General features: G+C 52.7%; 1 protein-coding gene across 1 annotated transcript in view; it reads left to right on the top strand.

The window, feature by feature from the left end:
• Nucleotides 1-10,050, top strand: part of ADAMTS14 (ADAM metallopeptidase with thrombospondin type 1 motif 14) — a 92,649-nt gene that overhangs the window by 14,996 nt on the left and 67,603 nt on the right. The window contains exon 3 of the mRNA XM_024765565.1: nt 9,600-9,756. Within this exon, the coding sequence (XP_024621333.1) occupies nt 9,600-9,756 (157 nt within the window). The remainder of the gene's footprint in view (nt 1-9,599; nt 9,757-10,050) is intronic.

The raw sequence follows: 10,050 nt of genomic DNA, 5'->3' as shown, positions 1-10,050 counted from the left end.
ACCCACCGCCCCACCACTGCCCCACCACTGCCCCATCTCCCTAGATGTGATTCATTTGTCTGGGGGTGTGGCCTGGGCGTCAGTCGGTCTGCAGATTCCCCAGGTGACCCTAATGGACATCTAGGGGTAAGACCCACTGCTGTAGCCTCCTGGAAAAGTCTAATTTGTGTTTGACGGAAAAGTTGGGGGACCAGGAGAGCCAGTCCGAAGAAGGAAAGAAAGGAAAAGGCCACACACCTGCTGTGGGCCAGGGCTCAGCAGGGGGCATGTCCCCTTCATTACATCATTTCATTTCGTTTCAGGCATGGAAACTGAGGCTTGGAGAGTGTCACCCAGCTGGGAAGGGTCCAGGCTGGGACAGAGCCCCAGGTATTTCACTCCCAAGTGTAGCCGCTGCATCGCTTTGCAGGGAGGTTGGATGACAGAAAAGGAGGGTTACACTGGGTTTGTTTCCTTCTTTTAAACTTTGTTTTAAAGTCATTGTTATACAATTTTTTCTTGCTCATTGTAGCAGGCAGACATGCTGTGCAGAATCAGGTTTCCTTTTCAGATAGGGGAATCATAGAAAAGTTAGAAAACACCTAAATGTTTAAAGAGAAGGAAATTGCCTACAAGTTCACACCCAGGTGGTGCATTTCCACCAGCCTTTGGTTTGCCCATGTTCTGTCTCACATTTACAATTCCTGTGAATCAGTCTTTTCTTGGTAAGGACTTTTCCCCTTAAGGATGCAGGGGAGAAGGATCTTTGCTACAAATGGGCTGGGCCCACCAAGGCCCCAGTAGCCTTTCACCCAGCACCTCCCAGGGTGTGAGGCCTGCAGAGGTCATGACCCTGGGAAGTGGGCGGAGCCAGTAAGCATTCATCCAGGGTAACTGCCTCCAGCTGGTGGAGGCTCTCCTCTTCCCGTGCTTCATCTGAGCCTCAGGGCCTTCTGGGATTTCTGCTGCGCCCGCCCGTGTGGGGTGTGCGTTGCCCTTTGAGGACAAACCTGGCGGTTCTCGGCTCCATCCTCCGAGGGCTCCTTCCTCCTGCCTGTCCCCAAGGCTGCAGCTCGGCATGAATCAGCTTTCAGACTCTCCTTGGCTTGGGCCCACGCCTTGGCAGCCCAGCCACCAGCAGAGCTCCTGTGGCTTGGGGCTTCCACATCAGGTTTGAATTATGTGGAATCTCAGCGTCCGCAGGCTTTCATCCCAGCCGTGCTGACTCACGCTTCCATGGTAGCGGGCAGCCTGTGCACCTCATGCATGTGTGTCGTCTGAGTGCATGTGTGTTGTCTGTGTGTGTGTCATCCCTTTGTGTGTCATCTGGGTGCATGTGTGTCTCTTGTTCCTGTGCATATGTGTCATCTCCGTGCTTATCTCCCTGTGTGTGTGTCATCTAACAGCTTTATTGAGATTCACATACCGTGTAAGTCACCCATTTAGAGTGTACGATTCAGTGGATTTTTATTATATGCCCAGAATTGTGTAATTATCACCATGTTCAATTTTAGAACATTTTCACTATCTCAGAAAGAAGCTCTGTGTCCTTTAGCTATCGCCGCCCCCTCTCTCCACCCTCTCTCGCCACCCCCAGCTGGGATCCATTACTCCAGCCCCCGGCAACCACTAATCTATCTTCTGTCTCTATATATTGCCCTATTCTAGAGTTTCAAATGAATGGAATTGTATAATATGTGGCCTTTAGTGACTGGCTTCTTTCACTTAGCATAATGTTTTCAAGATTCACCTATGTTGTAGTGTTTTTCAGCATTTCTTTCTTTTTTATGGCTAAATAACATTCCATTATATGGATACACCACATTTTGTTGATCCGTTCATCTGCCGATGGGCATTTGGGTTGTTTCCACTTCTTGGCTGCTGTCAGTAATGCTGCAGTGAACATTTGTGTAAAGGTTTTTATGTAGACTTATGTTTTCATTTCTCTTGAGTTTATACCAAGTGGAATTGCTGGCTCATATGGAAACTCTGTTTAATATTTTGTGGAACTGCCAGACTGTTTTCCTAAGTAGCTGCATCATTTTACATTCCCACCAGCAATGTATGAGGGTTCCAACTTCTCCACATCCCTGTCAACGCTTGTTAGTGTCTGACTTTTTGATTCTAGCCATCCTTGTGGGTATGAGGGGTATCTCATTGTGGTTTTGATTTGCATTTCCCTAATGACTAATGATGTTGAGCACCTTTTCATGTGCTTATTGGCCATTTGTATATCTTCCCTGGAGAAATGTTTACTCAGGTTCTTTCCCCATTTTTAAATTGGGTTGTCTTCTTCTTAGTGAGCAGTAAGAGTTCTTTACCTATATTAGACGCAAGTCCCTCACTAGGAGAGCAGAGGCTGGTTTCATATCTTTTTGCACCCACCCCCCGCCCCCAAGCCCAGCACGCAGTAGATGCTTCATAAAGACCTACTGAGAGAGGGAACGATGGTCTCAGGCTATGGGGGCGTGTGGGGTGGCACTGGCCACCTCACGTTCGTCGTGCATCAGAGGCAATGGCCCAGGATGATCCCACAGAGGGTCTGGTCCCTGCAGGTTATGTTGGGTGTGTCTTTCAGTTGAATTGACTTAACAGAACCACTGGGGAGGTGGAAGGACTTGAAAAAAACCTAATCCCTGGGCCCACCCCTCCCCTTGGTTTTTGGCTTGAGTAACTGGGGAAAAGATAGTGTCATTTGCTGAGATGGGGGAGGCATGGGGAGGAGGAGTAGGTCTGCTTTAAAGTTTGCGGTGCCCAGCGGAAGCCCAGGGTCTCTATCAGGGAGACTGTTGGACAGTCTTACATGGAATTTCGGGAGGGGTCAGAGCTGAGGATGTAATTTTGGAGTTACCTGCAAATACATAATCCCCATAGGATTAGGAGAAATCCCCAGGGAGCATGACTGTGTGGCTGGAGGAGCTGAGCGAGACCAGGATAAAGAAGTGATTTCTGGCTCTGGCCACATGAGGTCCCAGGTGACTGTGATGAGAGCAGTTTCCAGGAAGTGGTGGTTCTAGAAGCCCCTGTGGTGTGGATAGAGGCGAGGCATGGAGGTGCAGGCAGTGAGTGTGGACAACTCTTTCTGCTGTGGAGGGAAGCAGAGACCCTGGCAGTAGCTGGACAGGGCTGGGAGGGAATTTCACAGATGGGAGATCCTCAAGTACACTTATCAATACATGTCAACGAGACTGAATCAGGAGAGAGGGAGGGCCTGGTGATGCCAGAAAGAGGGATGCTAATTGCAGGAGTTAAGTCTTGAGGCGGTGAGAAGGGGGTGGTCCTGAGCACAGGGCACGGCTATGGGAGCTCATGTGGTGGTGGGAGAGCCCTGCCTGACGGTGTCTGTTTTCTCCTTGAAAACAGGAGAGGGTGGGGGCGGGACCAGTGTTAGATGTCCAAGCCAATGGGAAAACGGGAACACAGGTGTAACAGGGCAGTGCTGCAGAGTCCCCTGCCTGCATTGTGCTCACACGAGAGCTCTGGACACTGATTCCAAGGGAGACCAGTGGGCACCGTGTGCGTTTTCTCCATCAGTGTGCAGACGTGGAGTGGGTGGCGGCTTGGGTTGAACCAGGGCAGAGGCTTCTCTGGGAGAGCAGGATGGAGGGAAAGGCAGGAGAGAGTTATGGGTGTTTGCACAAGAACTATTATGTGTCTGGATCGAGAAGTCCAAGGTGGTGAGGGGAGAAGTGAGGACTTGGAGGGGGGATTGACAGTGGTGGAGTGGTGGGGCCATGTGTTGGAGGTCTTGATGAAGTTTAATTGTAGCTGGAGCCAGCGTGCTAGAGTTAGGTGAGCAGGATGGTGCGGGGAGAGAAGGAGACACCCGCAGTCAAGGTTTCTGAGGTTGTAGCAGGTGATGTGATCTCGGAGGCGGCCTGGCTGGCAGTGGCTGGGGATAGAAGTAGGTGGCGCTGTTGGGGGCGAGCCTAGTGGAAGCCACTTCTGATTCTCATGCCATTCCCAGGGTGTGCATCACCCAGCCTCCACTTGCTGGGTTTACTTTTGTTTCCTCCAGTGGAACAGTTTCCATCTGAATTTGCTGGAAGCCTAGAACCTGAGACAGCACAGCTGGCAGTCAAACCCTCGTAATGGAATTTCCAGAACAAGTTCGGGCCCGAGAATGCACTCTCCTTGGGAGGTGGCAGGATGGTAGGGTTGGGGGTGGCCTGCTCTGCTTCTTTCCCTGCTGGGGAGGCCCCACATAGGCCGGCCTTGGAAGGAGAAGGAAGGGGAGACCTGGCCCACACCTCAGCTGGCTCCACTGCAGCTGCCATCTCGAAATGGGCCCTCCTTCTGGGCATTTGACAAAGGTTGGCCAATCTGAGGGGGCAGCAAGGGCTTTCCAGACCCGGGCTGGGTCCTTGCTCGTTGTCTCTGCACCTGACTCAGCACAGATGGACCCCTGTCCTTGTCCAAGTCTGGACTTGTGCACTGTCCAAGGTGTCCTTTGGGATCTCGATCTCTGGCCTCCCTGGAGATCTGTTTGTTGGCTCGTTTTACCTGTGCCTCCCAGTTTACGTGCAAGTACATGCAGTTTTAGAATAAACATGTTTATATATACACATTCCCACATACATACGAATTTCAAAATAGTATGACTTCAGTTATCTGCTGAAATATTTGGGACCTCACCCTGATGATAGACAGCTGCCGGTAACCAACTGAGCTCTTCAGTTATGACCCACGGCGGGACACAGGTGATTTCTAAGGCAGCAAGTCACCTACGCTGTCGTCACCCGTCTCCTTCAGGTGCTCTGGAATTACACTCTGGGTTTGGGGTTTTTTCCTGAGGGGAAGCTGGACTGGAAGACCTTAGCTAGCACGGCCTGAGGGCCTCTGGATGAAGACGCAGAAGAAGCTGTCACCTTTGCAACCAGAACAGTGTCACAGCCCTGTTGGAAAATTCAAACAGGCCCCTCCCTCAGCCACACACCTTCCAGGAAAGAGTCCTCAGGAGCAGCCGTATTAAAGGGTCTAGAGCAGGGCTGAGGGGGCCAGGCTTGCCCTCTGCTGGGTTTCCATTTGGAGAAATTGCCCGAAGGCCTATATAGTATGTGGCTCAATTGGATATAAACAGCTATTTGTTGTCATTTTTATTGCACGAAGGATCTTTCTGGAATATATTTCCTACTTATCTACTGTTTCCAGAAGAATAAGTTATGGGTGAAAACAGATACAGCTGACATTTATTTTCCATTCCACCAGAACTTAGTTTCTCCCCCTTTCTTGATTTCTTATACAGAAATTTGATTTGATTTTAGTGCTTAAAATTAGCCACCACTTGTCGGAAATATAAACATCTCATAAATTGAGAGACGGGAGTAATTTGGTGAGGAGGCAGAGAGCCAGAAGGTTCCCGTTGCCAGGCTGTCTGCCCTGAGCGGTGCCTGGTTTCCTGGCCAGGGCAGCGCTGGAGGGGAGCGCGGGCCAAACCTCTCCTGGTGCAGACGGGGAAACGGAGGGCCGCGGGGAGGAACTGGCCCAGGCCGCCTCCTGATCTGGTGGCCGGGCCTGCCTTGCCATCCCTTCTCCAGGAGGAGGGTCTCGGAGGCCAAGAGGGAGCCCAGAGGTGGCCCAGAACTGCCAAGGCCTGGACATGATGCCCTAAATAGATGAGGGTGATCACTAGGGAGGTTCTGATCTGGATGTCAGTGAGGGGGTGGGGTGGAGGTGGGGCTGGTGGGATCTGCAGTTACAAAGAGGTTTGAAACTTATTTCCTAGCCCTTGCATATGACAGGGCTTGGGTCTTTGCCCTAAACAGTTCACTGGGTGGAAAAATAGGGGTTCCTTTAACTCTTCCCTGGGGAGAGGGCTGAGGGTATGGGGGCTAGTCCAGTCCCAGGAATCCCAGGGCTTCCATGGCTGGTAGAGGAGAGCTGGTGTGTGCGTGGAGGGTGGTCACCAGGCGGCGGGAGGGGTCTGCTCCCCCTAAGGCTGTGTGCTGAAGTTTCTCCTCATCCTCACGTCAGTGGTGGCAGGTGGACTGGCTTCCATCGAATGTTTTCGTCCAGAGGTGGGAAATGAATATCCTGCTTGCTCTGCAAGGCCAGACAAGAGGCCCAGGGACTTGCAGTCGGGACTACGAAAGAATGCTCCAAGTGGGCCCCCAGGGCAGGAGCAGGGCCCGAGCGGCCTGAGGTAACAGAGCTTAGGTCAAACAGCCACACAGAGCTGGGCTGTTGTTCTAGTCCTATCCCTTACTTGCTGGGTGACTCTGGGCAAGTTACTTAACCATTCTGAACCTCTGTTTCCTCATCCATGAGATGAGTCTAATTTTTTTTTTTTTTTTTTTGCGGTACGCGGGCCTCTCACTGTTGTGGCCTCTCCCGTTGCGGAGCACAGGCTCCGGACGCGCAGGCCCAGCGGCCACGGCTCACGGGCCCAGCCGCTCCGCAGCACGTGGGATCTTCCCAGACCGTGGCACGAACCCGTGTCCCCTGCATCGGCAGGCGGACTCTCAACCACTGCGCCACCAGGGAAGCCCGAGATGAGTCTAATATTAGTGCCTATCTCATAGGGTTGTCGTAAAGATGAATTAAGATGTGTAAATATAAGTGGCAGGTACTGTTATTAATAGCAGTGGCAATAAGACTGTTCATAAAGGGCAGAATGTAGAGAAGTGTGTTTCAACTCAGTAAGCCATTACGAGTGTCCCCACCCAGAATAGGTTATATCTTGAGAGGGGGAGCTCCCTGTCACTGGAGGCATCCCAGCAAATGTCAGAGGTGCCCTGACTGGGGATGTTGTCAGGGTATTGAAGCCTCAGACTGGGGCAGGCATGGCCATCTTGAAAGGGAGGGGTGGGCTGGAAGGTAGTACCTTGCAGCCCAGCCCTATGCTGTGCGTATCATTCTGGAACCTGCGTCCCTCATATGAGGCACTGAGGTCTGGCGGCCACAGGGACCCAGTGGGTGATGTGGCAGGGAATGCCAGATTCTGAAGAATCCTTCTGTGTAGTGGGTTAACCAAGTCCCAGAACGGGGGAGGCTGTGATCAAGTGACCCAGTGTCAGGGGTGGGGGGCGGGGGGCGGTAGCTGGATGGAGTCTCCTGCCCCCTGGTCTGGAGAATTCTTCTCTGCCGGGCTGTTTGCAGAGCTGTGATGGGTAGAGAGAAACAGAGCAACTACAGCCCTCAGTGAGCCTGGGTTTGTGTGAGTTTGGCCTGGATGAAGCACAGGTTGTCTGACTTGTGCTGTGAGGGTCTCTTGCTTTGCTTGGTCCGGGGGGGTTTTGGTGGGGTGGCAACAGTGCCCTTGGGTATCAGACGGGGGTACAGAAGTTGGGATGGGATGGATGGGCGTGGGGCTTGGCAGAGAGTCTCTCTTGGCAGCCGAGCTGTAGTAGCTTTGGCTGGAATGCCCTGGGCCCTCCCATCCTGCAGCCCTGTGTACCCTGGAAGACGGCTTCCTTCGGCGGGCTCTGCGGGTCCGCAGTGGCAGAAGCCCTTCGACTTGGGCCTCTCACTTTTGCAGGTAAGAGGCCCATCACTTATGCAGGTTTGGCTCAGTCTCTGCCCACGAGCCTGAATGCCTCCCCAGCCCCACACTGCCGTTCCTGCTTCCACACCTGTGCCTGGGTCCCCTACCTGCTGTGCCCTTTCCAGCTCACGTAGGTTTCTTTTGCTACCCTGTCAGTTTCTCCCTTCTTCCGATGTACTGATTACCCTGCCGCTGGCCGTGGAGGTCGAGCGGAGACTGCCAGTCCCAGAGTGACCACGTGACTCGGGCCGGACCAACCACAGTCTCCCTTGGGCTGTTCCAGATGAGACTATGCAAGGAAAGCCTGCTTGTCTGTGGTGTCAGAGCAGAGCTGTGCCTCTAAGAACATAGCCTTGTCCGGGAGAATGAAGCTGATGCAGAGCGGCCCATGAGGAGGGTGGAGAGGGAGCCGTGGGCACTGGGCCCCTCACTTCCAGTGCCTGCACCTGCCATGGTTTGTCCAGGGGCCAACACGCTCCCCTTTGGTCCAAGGGGGTTCAAGTTGAATTTTTGCCCCTTACAACCGAGAGCCTGATGGATACCTGTCCCTCAGGTATATCCGCCAGTGCGCAAAGCCCAACAATTTGGATACCCTCTGCTCCTCTGTGGGCCCCTCCATCCAGACAATGAGCAACTCACAGCCGAAGGCTGGGCCTTATTTATCTGTTTCTCCCTGCCCTGGGCACATGGCAGGTGCAAAAGTAAAAAAAAGGGAAAGCGCTTTAAATGAAAGGACGTGTGCTTAATATAGAGTTTGACGTTGTCATTTTAGTAAGCAGACCAGAACTTTTGCAGACAATTGAGTGTCGCCTGTTCAAATGGTTACCTTGGGAAGCCCCAAACGTATTCGGGTAAGGCTGGCTATTTTCCCTAGAACGTTTTTTGGCCTCCGGATTGGAGCAGAAGGCCATCCTGGATTTGATCCAACAGGGTGTTTGCAGTTTGATGGAGAGACACAGCAGGGAGGGACAGGAAGAAGATGGGCTGCTGCTGGGAGTTCGCTGTTGTGTGCTCAGGAAGCCTTGAAGGGGGTTCCCTAAGAAGCCAGCTCAGAACAGGCTGAGGTGGGACAGTTGGTGGAATTTTGTTGCGCACAGAAGTGGCTGCTTTACAAAGAGGCAGCTCCTATGCGAGGGGAAGGTGTATAAAAATGCCTCCTTCATTCCGCGCTTTGTGTTCACAGCTGCGTCCCCAGTGTCTGGCGCAGGGCTGGTATGTCGTAGGCACTCCATAGGTATTTGTCGAATGAGTGAAGGAATTCAACAAGTATATATTTTTAAAGGGTTGCCTCCTATTTTCCAGGCACCATGATGGATGTCTCTTACTGCTTTATAGAGCTGATGTGTGGGTGGTAGGTAGGGGACCTGTACCACGTCTGTTCACACACATCCAGTTATATGTTTCATTGGCCCCTGTGAATATTGCCTTCATTGGGACCTAGTAACATGTTGGCTGGGCTTGGCCAAGGTTATATTTTTATGTTTTCATTTCCAAGGCCAACACTTGATTTTTGTTTTTTTTAAGGGCCCGTTTTGATGCAGGCGAAAAATTAGAGTAAAAACAGAGCGCACACTCCTGGGGCACTGTCCTGGCTCGTTATATCGTCAGCAGACACGAGCTGCCCTCCCTGGTGTGTATGCGCACATCCTTTAAATCTGAAATAACAGCGCTTTGTACTGGAGTTGGGGTCCAGTGCCCACCTTAGGGAGGGATAATTAACCTTTACTGATAGGACTTTCCCTTCTTGTCTGTCTGTAGATACAGGCAAATCTGCAGGATAGTGATAGCACTTTGGGGTGCTTTGGTGTGTGTACCTAGTCCCTGTGACAGTGACCTGCCATTTTAAGCACTGGAACCCTTTGTTTAAATGAAACGTTACGTGGAACCCCGTGAGCGTACAACACAGTGGAAGTGGATCTGCTCTGCTTGCAATGGGCGTGGGAGCCCGTGCTTGGCCCCCTGACACCCCCTCCCATGTCCCTGCTGGCATCCCAGGGCCCCCCAAGCCCCTAGAGGAAGAGTCTGTACTCGTTTAGTCACACTCGTTTGTAGTCGCACACACTCACCCGTTCTGCCGTGTGTTCACATCTTTTCTCTCTCCCCCTCTTTCCTTCTGCTCGCTGTGCCCCTGGTTCAGGCGGGCCTCATCCGCACAGACAGCACTGACTACTTCATTGAGCCCCTGGAGCGGGGGCAGCAGGAGACGGAGGCCAGCGGGAGGATGCACGTGGTGTACCGCCGGGAAGTCGTCCAGCAGGCGTGGACAGAGCCTCTCGGGGACCTTCACAATGAAGGTAGGCTGTGGGCGGGGCCCCCAGCTCTACCTCCGTCCACACCTCGGGGGTGTTTTTAGGTAACTTCTGGCCTGAACTTCTCAACTCCTGGCCTCAGTCTTCTCAGCTGTGTAATGGGACTGGGCCATGTAGACCTATTGCACCAGCAGAGAAATGCCACTGGGCTTTAGGGGCTACCATAACAGGCTGGAGTTGGCGGCCAGAAGGGTACTTGAGTCCCCTGAACTGTAGTCCTTGGGACTCCAGTGTCTCTGAGGGGCTCAGAGCTGCTTTGCAAGGCTGTTTCTCTGCCAA

The sequence above is a fragment of the Neophocaena asiaeorientalis genome, unplaced genomic scaffold (genome assembly GCF_003031525.2).
Source record: "Neophocaena asiaeorientalis asiaeorientalis breed wild unplaced genomic scaffold, Neophocaena_asiaeorientalis_V1.1 scaffold31, whole genome shotgun sequence".
Classification (NCBI taxonomy): Eukaryota; Metazoa; Chordata; class Mammalia; order Artiodactyla; family Phocoenidae; genus Neophocaena; species Neophocaena asiaeorientalis.
The sequence above is the reverse complement of the archived record's forward strand: the minus strand, read 5'-3'. Positions and strand labels throughout refer to the sequence as shown.